The following is a 17793-nucleotide window of genomic DNA, read 5'->3' on the forward strand; positions in this document are numbered from 1 at the left end:
ATATATATATATATATATATATATTGGTCATTACCATTTATTAATTCAACCGAACATAAGCACTTTCCGTTAATCAATCAATCGTTCCATTATATGGCGCCATTGCTAAATTCCTTGCTTGTGGCGCTCTATGGTGTATATATTTCATATTCCGTTGACAATTTAGATGCCCATGAAAGCATTCCAGAAAAAATACTCAAGGTAAGCTAGGCCCTCGGGGTTCTATAGTAGTACGGTAATGGCCATTAGATTTCAAGGTCGAACATCAAAAAAGATGCCTAGGCAGCTCACCCGCAACAATATGTTTATAATAATACCTAAAATGACAAAATCCATATATCGTATACAACAAGAACAATTAAATATTAGTAAGTACTGCAAAACAAGAGATGAGATCGTATGAGAAAGCGTAATAGATAAGGAAGTAAAAGATGTTAAGTAAAGATTAAAAACACATCCAAAAAAATACAATCAACATGGTTTCAAAGTGGCGAACACAAACACACATGACCTTGTAGAAAGTCGCGCACCCTTCAAAAAGATAAAGGCAGCACTTTAATGGAACAAGAAAGAGAACAACAACACTACTGAATATATTGCGTTTTTTTAAATTTTTTTTATTAATGTTTACCCATATTAGAATAATAATAATAAAAGACATTTGTCAATATGGGACCATATAAAAGTAGTCTTTAATTGGAGGTGGTTTTTCATTGGAAGGTTTTTAATTAGAAGGAGACCAGTATTATAATTATTATTCAATTTATTAATGTATACTCTAATATTTCATTTATTTTATTATATTATTTTACACTTTTCATAGCTTTTTATTATATTAGTCAGTATTCAGGCAGAAGGCCGATGTATGCAGTCTATGAAGTAAAACGAGTTTAAAATTAGTAATTATACTTACGTCCAAATAAATATGCACCATAACCGTAACCATAGCGTTCTCATTATCAATGGCGTCTACGTATTCATCACCTTCTAAATTTACAACTTTACCAAAGGTTGGTCTGTGAGATAAAAATATATTTTAAAAAGTTCAATATTTTTTACTGCATTAAATATTCATATTTGAGGTCTTAATCTTGATATAAATGTCAATGTTTTTAAAATGTATGCTGATTTTATTCTGTTTATGACAAGAAAATTGATTAAAAAGAAAGCGTGTTGAGTTTGCGGCCATATGTCAGATATACTAGGTTGGTTGATGACGGTGTTGCTTCTGCAGATGCTGTAGATTTTAAAGACTTTAAAGCAAAATAAGAATTAAATTTTTTTTTAAATAAATGCGAGGTCTCACCACAAAATGAGTCGCATGGTTAGAAAATCAAAAACTGAGTTCATATTATATTAGGGCAGATCACATTTAAACTTTAATTTGGATTTTTTGAATGGCTTCCCTAGAATAACAAAATCCAGAGATTTGAATTGAAGGTGTACCTGTATGAGAAACACGACCTCAAAGATAAACTAACCTGTAAAAATAATAGGACTCACAAATAAATGAATGAATGAATGAATGAATTGGAAAGGGTCTGACAGACCAACCAAAAAACAAATAAATAAAATAAGATAAAAATTATATTTTCATATATGATAATAAAAAAATTATTATCAGATAATTCCATTACTGACAACCCAATTCTATTGCAAGTACAGCCTCCATAAAGCCGGTGCACAGCGTTGAGCATATGATTTATACAACAACAGAGAAGGTAGGGTTTTTTAAGTTGCCTTGCTTTTTGTGAGCGACCAAATAAAACAAAATCAGTCAAGCATGTAAAAGCTTGCGATGCGTAGAATGTCAATGCCAGATATGAAACCTATGATGTCTCGAGATGAACATCCTTCAGTTAAATTGACCTTAGTTTAAAAAATTCAAGAATATCTCGGTCAAGACAGAATTATTCGCTGTCAAATATAATAATTTAATAAGTTGCAATGCTACATGTAATGTTGAATGCTACATTAACCTTATCATAGGAATTGTATTTTGTGTTATTGCAGCACTTAAGGGATTTCAAAAGCCATTTTCTAATTATTGATTTTCATATTTCATCAGTTTAAATGAAATCATTAAGAACCACCTTTAGGGATTTGCAATATATTACAATAATAAGGCAATATGTATTGTCCCATGCAAAATACCAAAAGTCAAAAAAATCATATTTGAAATTAACTTGCCCGTCTTGAAGTAACATAATAATTATCAACTTGAACATAGAAATTAGTGTAGTTAAAAAATGTTTACCTATAATTTTACAGCGAAAAATGATAGAAACACTTCCAGTCACTAGAAGGGTTTATTATACAGTAATTATTCAGCTTCAAAATCAGGGTACACATTTTTTAAGTCCAATAATTTCTATATTCTCAAGTGAACAATTTGTATGTTACTGCAAAATGAGCAAGTTAATTTAAAAATTATTTTTTTAATGATTTTTTTGTCATTTTAAAGGGACAATACATTAATGAATCCTGTATTTAGGTTAGAAATTTCTGTCAGTAATACCTGAATTTTGTGTTAAATTATTTAGCAACATTTTGACAATAAGAAGATACAAAAAGTGGGCATTTGAAATCTTAATATTGATTCTTGTTTCTAGTCATTGATCGAGTTCCTAGTTCACATATCAGCACACTGACCATCTTATATTAGATGGATACGGTGCTATATGAAACTACACTTTTAATTATTATTATTGTTATTATTATTATTATTAGTTTTTTGCAACAATAATTGTCTCGATAGCATCTAATTATTTTATTATTATACTGTATATAATAACCTGCACAACAATAGCAATTATATACGTGTGCCCCTCCTTCCGCAGTGTCATTTCATATTATATGAATTGACCTGTTGCAATAAAATTGTCAATTCCCCATTATTTATTTAATTAGTTAAAATCTTATTAAATTATAATCAAGAAAATAATCAATCAATTAATCAATTTATGTGTTCAATATAAGAGTTGATTATATTCATATAAATTTGATTTTGTTTTAATAGAAACAAGATTGAACATTAAATCATTGGTTGATTGATGTGCCATTAGGAAATTTCACCTATTGTACGCTTATGAAGGCCGTTTGAGGTTAACACTGAGCGACCCAGCATGAACAACTGCACAGCTTACATTATAAATAATTAACCATAATTTCAATCTTAAGCTACATGAAGAAATTGGTAGGAATGATGGGATAGTGAAAATGTCAAGGGAAATGTCAGAGACAAATGCCTCATCTCAAAATCTTGTCAAAATATTTGTTGTAAAGTGTTTAGGAAATGATCATTCATAGGAACAAAGAATGAAAGGACATAAAACAACAAATTGAACGTTAGTCATCAAAATGTTAGAGGTCACATGGCGTAATATCTTTGGGCCACATTGAATGGGGTTGTGTTAGAACCTAAACCATTTCCAGGGTAGTGATGATAGGGAAGGGTGAGGGGATAATTTAATTCTGGCATTTACTGTAAACTGACTTTCTGCAACAGGAGTTTGAAGATTGGTGCAATACTGTATACAATGATTGGTGCAACAATTATCATAAATAATGAGTTAAAATACTTTTAAAAAATTTAATAAAAGTGGACAATTTTTAATCTGGTAGTTTAAAAAAAAGGTAGTCACATAAATTCCTAGGTCATTTTTAATATCGTGTTTGTCATATAATAAATTATATAAAATTAAATTAAATATTAAATTATATTAAAAATAAATAAATACTTTTCCTTAATTATGTAACTTCATTGCCTCATACAGAACATCTTTTGGTTTATGGGTTTGTGTTAAAATATAATTATAATTTCTTAATTTGTTTAAAGCTTTCTTACTTCATGCAAAATTTTCTATGATCTGATGAAGGTTATATGTCTGAAAGCTTTTATCACAGGGAGAATTTAATAGCTGTTTTTCCCAAGGTCATAAGATCAATAAAAGGTTACGAAGATTAAAGTAAAGCATAAGACCTTATTAATGAGGAATTGCATAGGATTCTATTCCATCTACATGAAGTCTAACATATTCATATCTACAGTAGGATTACTTAATGTCTCTGACTACAAGTTAAATTTTAATACGCCGATTTAGTCAATTCTCATGACCAGAAAATCTTGCCAGGTGGGTGTATAAAATCAGTTAAAAAAATAAACTCTACAAATATGCTACAAGAATGGAGATATAGCTTGGAGATTTATGATGCTTGCCTTTTAGTACCAAGGCCCTGGTTCATTTCCTGTCATGGTAACAGGTTTTTTTTTTTGTTTTTTTTTACGCTAAAAAACAACTCCACTCCTTAAGACTCATATTGAGACTAAGTACAAGTAGACCATCTTGTGAAGGAACTGCTGTTCAAAACACTTTACATTACGTTACGTTGCATGGCATGCGTGGCGTGCATTTTATTATATATTTTTTATATTTTTTTAGCTCTACTGCCTCTGTTATACTGCCCTCATGAGGCTGATTGATTAATAGTTGATTGATTAATAGATCCTTTTTAGCTCTACTGCCTCTATTATACTGCCCTCATGAGGAGCTCTACAAACAGTCGGCTGATTATTATTTAATTGATTAATAGATCTCTTTTAGATCTACTGCCTCTACTATACTGCCTTCATGAGGCTAATAAACTCCTACTTCCATAAACAATACAAAGCGTTTGTTCTATTAGACTAAAACAATTTTTCAACATGACAAGAACTAGGGCTGTAGAAGTCAATTTTTTTTTTTGCTGGACCAAGGTCTAGTTTTGCTGAAATTACTGCTAGCCCTTATATATCAGCTATTGAATATTGGTTTGGTTTTAATGTATTTTTTGCTAGCCCAGCCCTAAAATACTCAAGTCCCGAAAACAACTTTTTACAGCCCTGAAGAACTATGGTGAATGTTGTCAGAAATAACTGAATCAAAAGACATGCAAGATTCACTGATCTCTACTATAATAGCTGGATTGCTCATCGGCCAATCATTGTACAGAAACAAATGAAGCCACCGGCGCTATGTTAAGGAGGCCAAGTGACGTACTAGTTTAGACAAGTTTCTTTTGCCATTTGCTAAAAATCATTATTTAAAAATAGCAATTCTTGCAATATTTTCAATAATAAATATAAATTTAACATAAGGATTTTTTTCAAATCATCTAACTACTCGACAAGCATGTTTAATGTAGTTTACAAAAGTGCGAGTGAAGTCACATGGTTATAGTGACATCGATTAATAACAACGCAACTTCGCTTGTGCTTTTTAAAACTGCACAAACAGGCGCGTCAGTGATTAGAGGATGTGGAAATGAAAACATTTCATAAAATTTAAATTTTTTATTGATATGTATTGCAAGAAACTCTATTTTTAACATTAAGAAATGTCACTTTATTATTTGGAAATGGCACGGGTGACGTCACTAAAAACAGCCAATGAGCAATCCAGCTATTATAGTAGAGATCAGTGTTAAGACAACAAATGACATATAAAAATGGCAAAATTTATCTCCTAACAATAATATCTTTGGCCTTGGGTCTATAAAAAAAATAATAACATTTAAAAAAATATATATTTATTTTAATAGTATCGTTTTTTTAATAATTTATTGAAATGCAATAAAACATAATGCAAGCAATCTTTTGTTCATAAAGTCTCAACTCATGTTTACAATTCAATATATCAGAGATAGTTTGTGTATAGCAATGAAAGTTTTTTTTCATGTATATATTTTTAAGTGCATAATCTTTGTTTAATATTTATTTCATACTGTTATATTTGTGTAGATAAGCATCAAGCAAACCATATTTTTCATGTTCGCCTTGGATCGTGGTCATGACAATATCTTAGTGTATCTTATTTTTTTTATAGAACTGCTTACGAATGTTGTGATGCTATCCTCATTTCCCTTAACCTCTCCTCTCGGTACTTCCTTAAGAATTCATCATCCAAAACAACGCCATGTTCTGCCTCTTTCTTCTTCGACTCTTCCTCGTCAAGCTAAAAAAAAACAATACAAAAAAATTATTGTATAAACATACATAAAGGACAACTCAGCCAGAGTCGTACGATTCAGCCTGAAGATTCAAGATTCATTTTATTCGGCATATAAAAGCAATATGAAATTATTTTCTGGGTATAGGTTTAGTTACATTGGTAAAACAAATAAATATAGAAATATAGAAATACAAGAAAAACGTCAAAAGTGCTTGACTTATATTAAACTAGGTATTTACAGTGTGTCTAGAAAACCTATTATTAAATAGCCGTATTGCACTTAGCAGAAAAGGACCTTTATGTCTGTTTTTATCTTTTGAGTTGTCATCCAACCAGACCTAGTATGCGATGTGCTTATATAATGGATGAGTAGGTCTCTTCTAATTGATTCTAGTTTTTTCAATATAGCCTCTTCACAAATTGTATTTATGTCCTTAACTTCCAATCTAATTATCATGAAGAAGCGATTTATTGTTGAGGACAGTCTCCAGTGCGTGACTGTTCCAATGCCGACTTACCGCGTCTGTGTAGTTAAATGCAGACGCGAAATGATTTGTTGTTGGGTTGGATCTACATTTAAATACGCAGATCCAACGCAATAACAAACTGCGTTGGGCTGTATTGTATGATGCCGTGAAAGCAGAAAAGACCGATCTCAAAATATTGTACATAAGAGCCAACAATAACAGACCACCGAACAACTACAACAATGTGTGCGACTGGAAATCATCCTATATTTTGCAAAAGAAAACAACAAAGGAAAGGAACAACCAGAGAATTCTTGTGGATCAAAAAAAAAAACAAAAAAAAAAAAACACCATCACAGAGATCACCAATTGTCCCGAATCTATAGTTACTACTGCCTGCTATCTTAAACCTGTATCATGTTGTGTCGTAATCATGTTTAGTGTAAATGAGGCTTTACTTATTTTATTAGAAATAAATGGAATTGGCATGGTAGTATGCATGCAGGCTTCCAAATGATAAATCAGTAGTCCAAGTGTTCTATGAGTCTGGTTACTTGTTTCAGTTCTTTAGCAATCTGTGTGCAAAAAATTGTATCATGAAGGATACACAATACACAGTACACAGTAATTGGCCTGTAGCCAGAGAGGTTTTTAGGGTTTCCGGTAAATCCCAGTTCAGCAAAAGCTATAGCATTTTAAACTAGACCATACTCTTTCATCACATTAAAACTTGCCAAGATATCATTACTTTCATTTAAAACTCGAGGCCCTGGAGCCGTCTGAACCCTATGCCTACAACCTCTTCTTTGGTAAATGTTGGTTAGAGGCTTGCGGAAGTGCGTATAAAAAGGATTGCACTTTGGCTATGAATATATAGGAAACAGAAAACTTTGCAATTATTTTGTGCCAAAAGGGTGAAATTGAAGATATTCCAAAACATTTGATTTAAATATTGCACTCTATATTATCAGGAAGGCAGGAACTATCCACAAGAACACTTGAGTTTTTTGATAACTGAAACATGAACCATTTTCAATAGTTCCAATATTAAAGGTGAAGTTTACATTGTCCTTGGGAGAGAAGATGATACTTCATTTAGAAGATGATTCTATATCAGCATTCAGTAAACAGATTTTTTTCAGAAAAAAAAAGTCTCCTTTAAAAGAAAAAAAGTAATTCTTTCTGTTAAACTTTCTTCCATGGTTAAAGCAAGCTGTTAGATGGTTAATACTGTAATAGCCTATTCTCTGTAAGTGTGACCAATATTTTATTTGAAATTATACATTACCTAAAAAATAATCATTAGTCAATAACAGCATTCCATTGGTCAATTCCACCATGTAAGGGATGCAGTACAGCAGTTTCTACTAGTTTTAACTGTACTTTCCTGCCCATTGGCAAGGTGTACGCGGGGAAAAAAAGTATCACTCAAAACCGATTACCGCACCCCTGCCTACGTAAACCGTATGCAAACTGGGTAATTTAACCCTTACAGAACGAAATGACATACGGTTTGCAGTTTAATAATTATGAGGTATAAGTAACAAACACAACATGGATTTATTTTAGTATTCTTCTGTATTTCCTTCATTTTTGGACATCTTTGATTAATAGATCTCTTTTAGATCTACTGCCTCTATTATACTGCCCTCATGAGGAGCTCTACAAACAGTCAGCTGATTATTATTTAATTGATTAATCCCAAATTTGAATTCACTACTTTTAACCTCAATTCATGTTGTATTTGTATACTATCAGGTCACCTTTGGATTTTCATTTCGGTCACAGAAGGAGTGTTTACGTCGTGGCCCATGTCAGGTATCCATGTGCAAATCCTTTTTAATACCACACTACAGTATGTACCTATTAGCAAGATCATATTCATTAGCTATTGTACGTAGTGACTCGAGAAGAAGACCTTTAAAGGCAGCTGTTGCAACAGTTGCATCTGACTTCCAACTGTAATGTCAGGGGACTAAAGCCCTCTGGTGCTACAGAAGTCACTTGTCTTCTAGATTGGGAAAGCCTAAAATGTTACGTCAATATGCCACAACATTGAATTATTCTTGAATACGGTATATTAATTTCTATTTCATCACTAAATTTGTCTGGCCTACAATACTATATACAGTATATTATAGGCTGACTCGGGGCCTAGCTTCCTGGAAATTAGCTTCAGATACCAACTAATAGAATGGCTACCATATTATGGTGAGGATATACAAAATTAAAGGAGCATACTACAGTATACTGTACATATTGCCTTTTAAACTGTTAGGCCTTGAAAGATTAGCAATAGGCCTGACAAAGGCACATTGTTAATCATAAATGGTACAATTTTACACAGAGAACTAAACTGTAGCTGTACAAATACAAGATAATGTAAATACATCTACACATATAAACATCCATTTTGTTTTTTATAAGAAAATAATTTTAAGAATACAAAGACTGAAAGTGCTTAAAAAAAGAACAAAATATTGAACAAATTGAGTTACTTTTTTAATACAAACAAATCAAGCTACTCACATCCAGTAAAAATATTATGTTTAAAAAGGTTATACCAACATACTAACTGTATCTACGGTACTCAATTAATGTCATGTGATGTATTTCAGAAGAAGCTCCATCAGGGAATGACACAAACACTTGGCCTGAATCTTATATAATGGTGAAAGAATAATTTAAATCCAACACTTTGTTGTAAAGTTACAGAAGTTTAAACATCCTGTTTTGAGAAATTAGCCTTCAATTAAAAGATTTTGGGTTAAGGCTGAGACCACCACCAAATCGTTGAAAAATATTGTTTTAATGTCAAAAACCGGGAAAAAGGAACATAGCATGATGTACACAGTAGATAAAGGTTAGCTTAGTGTAATGAAATAAATTTCAAAAATTCTGACATTTCAACATGTTTTGGCCATCATCTCAGATACACGATTTCCGAGGAGTGACAGGTTTGGCTTGTCTTCGCCAAAATATACATTTTTATTTATTCATTTTACTAAATTGCCTTTTTAATTTCTAATCTATTTTATAATTTAGGGCTAAATTAACTTTATTTTATGTGAAAAACAATAAATTTAATTTTAGAAATTAAAATATTTTCAAAAATATTTTTTTTTTAAATACTATATTAAGAAGCATACTGTATGGAAAGTTGATTTAAAGTTGGTTATAAAGTTAACTAATTGAATTTATGAAAAATACCAACATATGCGATACTATGAAAAATAGATCATCTAATATATTTTTTATAAAATTTTGTGCTAAAATAACACTTGAAATTCTGAAAAAGACCAATTTGGATACGAATTTCATCAATTATGCAAAGACTATGATAACAACAAGCAGCACAACAATTCCTCAGCAGTAAAAAAGATCTCAATCACTGTAATTATGAATCTTTGAACTCTCACATTGAATTGTACGTCCTTTTTAAAAACGCTAAGTCTGAAATGCAACATGCTTTCTATCATAGTGCCCTAAAATAAGTGACACTTCGAACTTCCGTCTTTTAACAAGATTTATGATTTCTTTGGGGGTTCTTGTATTTCCTGGTGTTGAATAATACAGAACAATCCCACCTTCAAACTCATCCCATCCCATGTTTGTCATTAGACACATTACATTCTAGAACTTCGATATTTTTGCTTTAACACCCACTAAAATGAAAAAGGAAACAACATTTACTGAATACTACCTATTTCAAAAGCAACACACTTCGCATTTTATGACTTTTAGACCATTGTAGCTCCAGATCAGTTGTGGAACTTCGTAGTTGTAGAACATTGTGTCTATCAAATTTTCTATAGCATCGAAATCTATGGATTGATTTCTAAAAAGTGATGACATCACAACTTAATCGCCAACCATATACAGTATGGCCACTTTGATAACTATAAGTTTAATTTACTATACAGTACATATGAATTTTGAGTTTTTAAATAAACTTTGATGACACAAACTGAGAGTTCAACATGTATCAAATGTAGATACTGTAGCTCAGTTGGTAAACTGGCGGTAGCCACTGTGTGTGTGTGCGCTGAACCGTGGAGATTTATTGGTCACCGGTTCTATTCATATCGCTGCTCTCACGGGTTAAAATGCAATAAAAAAAAAGTGCAATGTCACTCATACGAGATGGTCAAGCCATTGGTTCCTTCTAGCGTTATCTGGGACTCAGGGAGAACATTTTACTGAAGAGGTAACCTAGAATAAAGAGCAAATACATAAATAATAAAAAAAAAACAACAATATGGTCCATTGAGTATGACGCAGTATACAGTACTCATCGGAGGTAAATGGTAGGGGATTGTCTCCCGATATACCGTCACATCACCCCCTTTTCCTTATCTTTTACACAAATAAATTAAATCCAATTAAAGGGATTATTGTGGTTTAGAGTGGCAAAATGGTATTCAGACTATCAAATTTACTTAGACAAAAACTGTTGTATGCCCATATATAGTGATGATGTGGCTATATATGGTCATGATGTGATGTCATCATTACCATATTTAGGCATGTAAAATTTATTTTTTCAAATAAAATTTAACATGGGCTGGGTTTTACAAGAATTATTTTATGATTATTAAAATAAATACATTTGGAAATAATAACATTAAGCTACAATATATTTAACAAAAAATAAACTGGAGTATTTCTATAGATTCCAAGCATAAGCAATGTCTGACCATCAAATTTTATTTGACAAAAAAATATGGCATGCCTATATATGGTCATGATGACATCACATCATGACCATACATAGGCAAATCATGACTATATATGGAAGAAAATATGACAGTGCGGACATTATTTCCTAAATGCTTTGTATGCTACTCATTATTAATGAAACTTTTCAATATAAATGTTAATCTGACAACGAATGCAATTAATCATTCACAGACCAATTTATTAGATCAACGCTGTCGTGTACGCAGTCCATGGAGACCGACTCCCAGTGTACGGTAGAGACTTAATCTTCCTTTAATGACTAAGTACTGTAAAGCATTTGTTAATAAATAATAATTAATTTTAATAAAAATAATACCCAAATATTTATATAGCGCCAATTTCAACGAATGATCAAAGGCACAGTATCTATTGCCAATGGATAACTTACAATGGTAAACCAGGACAAAGTGCAACCTTCAATGCCTCAACATCCTACCCACTTAGACGCGTGGGTACATCGAGACAAATGTAGAAAAAGTGCCTTGCCCAAGGACACCAGCGACTTGCACAGCAAGCGTTTTGAACCCCTGACCTCAAGGTTGGGAGTCATCCAAGCCACAACCAATGCGCCAACTGCTTTTATACATACACTGATCAAAGGTATTTCTTGTATAAGATACATTAAATTTTAATTAACAATCATAAATAAAGAATTTTTGTTTTCAATTCAATATTTTTGTGAGGCACAATATTCAAATCTATTTTATCATGTATTTTATTTAATAGTCCAACTATCATTTCAGAAAAATTATTTCTGAATTATTATTTGAAGACGGGCAAAATTTTTGTTACGATTTATCAACGACTTCACAAAACATAGCAGAACCAAATTGTACCACCATCCTTTTAGTTGTCTTTCCATTAAGGGCATTTTTTTATCTCCTACTGTATGTATGTCAATGTAAAAATAACAATTTTACACCAACAAATGGAATCTACAAAATACTGTACGAGGACTTGTAGCGCTACAAAAGCAACATGTGAGAATTCATTATTCAAATTATGTAGTAGAGTACAATGGGAAGGTAGCACACAAACATATTCAGTATACAGTATGTAAGCAGAAAGCTTCACTTCTTCAGTGACTGTCGCTGATATAAAAGGCGTAGTGTAATGTACTTTTTCTATTATACTGTAAATACAGTAGAATATAATATAAAGTGACCATGAAACCTCAAAATGTATACTTAAGTCAATTAAGTGTAAAATAATAAGTGACCAAATAAGGAATGTCTACACAACATTTAGCATGTACTAATCAAGTTATTACTACAAAATAATATGTTTATGTAACTGCTTCGTGTTCAATCAAAATTGCACGTGGGCCATCAAATACACTTGTTATGCACACACTTAATTTATTAACTTACATGAGACCGACATGTTAATGCAAGTTTTTTATGTAAGGCTTTCCTCTCTGCTTCTTGTTGTTCCCGTTTTTCATTCTCTAGTTGCTTATACCTCCTCCAGTCTGCTATCACCCCTTTCGGACCAGTCTGATATGAAAAATCATTTAATAAAAGTTAGTTAAAAGATAACAATAATGTTTTAAAGTGATATAATATAACAAAGAAAACAACCAATAATAAAGATAATTAAAACAATTAACATGATGACAATCATGATGACAAAAATTATTTAATAAAAGTTAGTTAAACGATAACAATGTTTTAAAGTGATATACAGTAATAAACTAAGAAAACAACCAATAATAAAGATAATAATTAACATGATTACAATACTGTAAGATTAATCAGGTCAACATAAAACTATTGTATAAAAACAATTTAATATAAGTCATAGAGCAGCTTTATAGATCTGTCGGCTAAACTGGTGGTAGCCACTGCGTGTGCGCTGAACAGGGGAGATCTCAACTGATGGGGGTGCGAAGGTGAAGGGCATGACAACAAAGTGAGGGAGCCCTAACTGGCAAAATATAAGGTGGTATAAAGTTATTTTAATCTAACTTAGTGTAAATTTTTTGCTTTAAAAATTTCCAGTTGGGGTTGGGAGGGAAGAAAGACTGAGAGAACTTTTTGTACACTTTTCTGACACTTTTTCCCATATGAATTTCCCCACACTGGGACAAGACTATGCAATTTTTTTTTAAATTTGTTTCTTGTATTTTTGCCATGAAAGGGATATCTAATATTCACGATAATTAATAACAACAGGTGTTGTAGTTGTTTTGTTTTGTCTTTAATCGATTGATGTAATACTATTTTATTTTTTTAATCAATACAAGAATCTGAATATGAACCTGTATGTCTGCATACAAAAAATTCTAGCAAGTCTTTAATACTTAATAATACCTGGAGTGAGATAAGTTCAATGTAATAAATAATATTTAGCAAGCCGGGATGGAACATTGCTGATAGGCTTTGCTTTCGTTGATGCTTTCATTGTAAACGCACAGACTGTCTAATGATGATTGTGGGATAAAGCTTAGGTTATGTCATCCTCGTTAGTCGGCTCAACTGCCTGCCAGCAGCACTCATGTCAACCTCCGCCCACGATTGCATCATCAGAACTAAAGCGACAAAGTAGCTACTTTTCCAGAGTGTTTATGTCGCTTTCCACATTAGTGATTAGCCGGCAAATATATGTATTGTTTAAGTACACTTATATAAAACGGTGCTTTGTTATTTCATGTTGTCAAAGACTGCCCAACCCAAAATTTAGATATTTTCATGTATTCTTCTTAAGATAATTTCATGTAATTTAAAACACCACATTTTTTAAAGTTTTGATCATTAAAAAAACAACCTTCACCACAGATTTTAGGCCAATCATTACCATTTCACAAGCTATAATGCACAAGCACAGCCATAAACTTAAAAATTATGCCTAGACTTTAAAGTATAGCAAAAAAACTAACCTGACACAAATTTTCAACTGTTGGTGAGCTTGGCTAATAACATTTTTTCGCCTTAAGTAATATTCAGAAACTCATCATCATCTTCAAAATCTCTACTTAACCTCTATTTATAGAGTATGTTCGCACAACGTTAACGTTAAAAGGTATGCATCACTGCTTGCAGATGTCTTATCATTTCTCTCTCCCTTATCTTTTATAAAATCAATAGCTTGGTTTTTAAAAAAAATGTTTTTTTTTTTGTTTTATTTATTTTTAATTCTTTCTTTAAAAAAAAAAGGTGAAAGGTATTACTTTTTTTTGGAAATAAAAATAATACTGCTGACTTTAGCCTTGAAAATATTTAAGGTTATAGAGTCTGAAATTACTAAACTACTACTATCAATAACAAAAAATAAAACTACCGTACAAAAATGACAAGAAAATCCCAATTTCTAATACAATTTGTTGCAACCTTGTTACGCTAACACCGGGATTTAAAAAAAAAGAGATGATGCAAATCCAACGCTGCTAATAAGTGATTGCAAATGACTCTCAACTGTAATATGAACGAAACTAGGACTCGCAACGCTTTACAATAATAAATGAATATGGCGGATTTCACTATGCAATACACTGTGTAATCTTCACTTAACTATAGGCTTCCACTTAGTGTGGTGTATTTAACATAAATAGCATCATCTGATAGGTAATAACGTTGCTACACTGTTTCGAGAGCTTGAAAAATCAAACTACGGTATTTACAGACTGTATTTTGTCAAATAAATACTGTACATGGTTAAAATAAAAATGTATGCAAACATACAGTAACTAGCAAATTTGGTTATTAAAGACCTTAAAATAACAAACAGAAATAACCTTTCAATCAGCTGTATGCATGTGGTCGTCAGCTGTCAAATACTGCAGTTGACTTTTTCTGTTACAGGAGACTATTACAGGTGACTGTCACATGCTGCAGGTGACTTTTGCATACATATCATAGGTGAATGCCACCTATTGCAGGAGACTGTCACCCATTGCAGGTAACTGTTACATAGCAGGAAATTGTCACAAGTGGGTGACTGTCAAACATGTAGCAGGTGACTGTCAAATGTACAGTTAGTAGAACAGATGACTGATTACCTGTTGATTGTGACGGCCACAATTTAACAGATGACTTTTACCTGATACACAGTAGGTGACAAAGCAGTTTGTATAGGTAGCAGGTTACTGCCACAAGTAGCTGGTACTGTTAACTGTGCAGGCGACTGTCACATGTAACTGTCATATTAACTGTACAGGCAACTGTAAAAGGTAGCGAGTGACTGTCAACTGTACAGGTGACTGTTACACATAGCAGGTTACTATCACACAGATAGCAGGTTACTATCACATAATGTAGGTCAGGTGACTATTGTACAGGTGAGTCATAGGTGACTGTTAAAGGTAGCAGGAGACTTAATGTTAACTGTACAGGTGACTGTCACATGTAGCAGGTGACTGTTAAAGGTAGCAAGAGACTGTTATTGTAAACTGCGTGACTGTCCCAGGTAGTAGGCGACAGTCAACTATACAGGTGACTGTCACCGATAGCAGGTGACTGTTAACTATGCAAGTGGCTGTCGAAGGAAGCAGATGCTGTTTTTGTTGTTAATTGTTTAGTAATAGTAATAGGTGACTGTCACATACATTAAGCAAGTGACACTCAGTCACATGTTGCAGATGACTGGATACCTGTTCCAGTTTAAGAAACTATAGACGGTGTAAAGCTAGCCACTCGGTGCGATGCAGTATAGGTGGTCTTCTGAACGTATCATCATTAAAAACGATGCTTTGTGCACGTCGTCGTCGTGCTGCGCTCTTCATATAATCGTGTCGGCCGATGACATTCGAGAGCAGTGAGTTTATGGCTTTATATAGGCCTACTGTACCGAGGAAATTTTTCATTACAATTTTCAATTATAAAGATCAATATGGATATTTTAAAAGGTTTCTAAGCATAAACACAGACAGTATAATTAAATTATTAAAATCATGAGGGATGGAAAATGTCATAACCATGAAAATTAACAATTTAAATATTGCTGTCTTATTAAGATAACATAGTTTTATTGAAAAATATTTTATGCTACAGTAAGCTGAATTATTTATCAAAATTGGCGGCAAATAAGAGAAGTAAAAAGATAGATTCATAAATATTAATTGTCGATGCATTTCAAATGACTGTTGAAGCAACTCAATTGTCTTAAAACCAATTCTAATCCTGATTGGTTGTTTATCAAGTCCTAAATCCAATCAATACAATAACATCCAATTATGACTGTTTTATGACTGTTGTAACAATAACCACTGCTTTCAAACACTATGTAATCTATTATATTGTAGATATAAAATCAATATCTAATATCCAGTTACCATGTATTATCACATGAACACAAACAAATCTTGTTTAAATTGCTATAAGGTATAATTAGCATTATTGTACTGTACGCAATTCTGCCGATGCACGCAATGGACACAGTCTCCAATCATACTAAATGAAATGCCAATGTATTAAATATGCTGATATATCATTCTTAACAGGTAGACAGTGAAATATGGAGACAGCACTGGTACACTACTGTACAATGGCAAAAACAGCTTGTTGTTTTTCACCTGAGATGCCTGATACATTGACTAGACCCAGAGGTGACAGAACTAGGGGGTGCTGTGTTATGGAGAGTAATGCGTGACCGGAAATGGTCCGCTGTCAGTTGGTTGTTACCATGCGCCAGTGATGTTGGAGTATATACTGTAGTCTAAATGAAATGCCAATGTATTAAATATGCTGATATATCATTCTTAACAGGTAGACAGTGAAATATGGAGACAGCACTGGTACACTACGGTACAATGGCAAAAACAGCTTGTTGTTTTTCACCTGAGATGCCTGATACATTGACTAGACCCAGAGGTGACAGAACTAGGGGGTGCTGTGTTATGGAGAGTAATGTGTGACCGGAAATGGTCCGCTGTCAGTTGGTTGTTACCATGCGCCAGTGATGTTGGAGTATATAGTACAGCAATATGAAACCATTATGTAGGCCTAATGAATGAATAAAGTTCGGAGTTGGGTAGTGAAATGATTATTTCACATTTTAAGTGCTCCCAAAATTCATAAGTGTAAGCTAAATTACGGTGATTAATTTAATTAGCGAAGATATGGAGACAATTATTTCGAATCCCTCTTTCAAAGAGGGGATGCAAATGCTTTGTGAAAATGAGTACACTGCGGTACTCATTTTCACAAAGAATACACACAACTGGTTAGCTAACAATTATGTCAATGTTACATGAACACCTGAGAAGGAAGGTGCAACCATGTTGTTACCTAGCAAACGTCTGTACTGTATGGGGAGGGGCTGCTGATGTACTGTGTAGCGGGGACGATGAGGCATAAGACTAGGCCTAGGCCTAACTAAGACAGTGGAATTATATGTGATAGAAAGTACACTTACGGAAGAAATAAATTAAAATAAGAAAAAAAAAAATAACTATAATTCATTTGCAGAGGTACCTTATTTAATTATTATACAATGCTAACAATGCGGTTCTTGTAGCCCTGGCTTGGGCAAGGCACCCATGTGCAAAGCAGTGGTGTCTGTTTATCCATGAAAAAAGCACGCTGGGAAAGTTTGCCTTACCAGGAAAAGGTGACGTATCTAGCTTATGACGTATGCATGCTAACTAATGTGAGTGTGAC

At 32.7% G+C, this 17793-nt stretch overlaps 1 protein-coding gene across 2 annotated transcripts in view; it reads right to left on the reverse strand.

Moving 5' to 3' along the window:
- Positions 1-17793, reverse strand: part of LOC117117832 (phosducin-like protein) — a 52366-nt gene that overhangs the window by 8026 nt on the left and 26547 nt on the right. For both annotated transcript variants that reach the window (XM_033262301.1, XM_033262302.1), the window contains exons 3-5: positions 12568-12693; positions 5875-5993; positions 914-1016 (exon numbers count right to left, since the gene is read on the reverse strand). In XM_033262301.1, coding sequence (XP_033118192.1) covers positions 914-1016; positions 5875-5993; positions 12568-12693 — 348 coding nt within the window. The remainder of the gene's footprint in view (positions 1-913; positions 1017-5874; positions 5994-12567; positions 12694-17793) is intronic.

Source organism: Anneissia japonica, unplaced genomic scaffold (assembly GCF_011630105.1).
Source record: "Anneissia japonica isolate Jap-2015-1 unplaced genomic scaffold, ASM1163010v1 scaffold288248_len282104_cov177, whole genome shotgun sequence".
Classification (NCBI taxonomy): Eukaryota; Metazoa; Echinodermata; class Crinoidea; order Comatulida; family Comatulidae; genus Anneissia; species Anneissia japonica.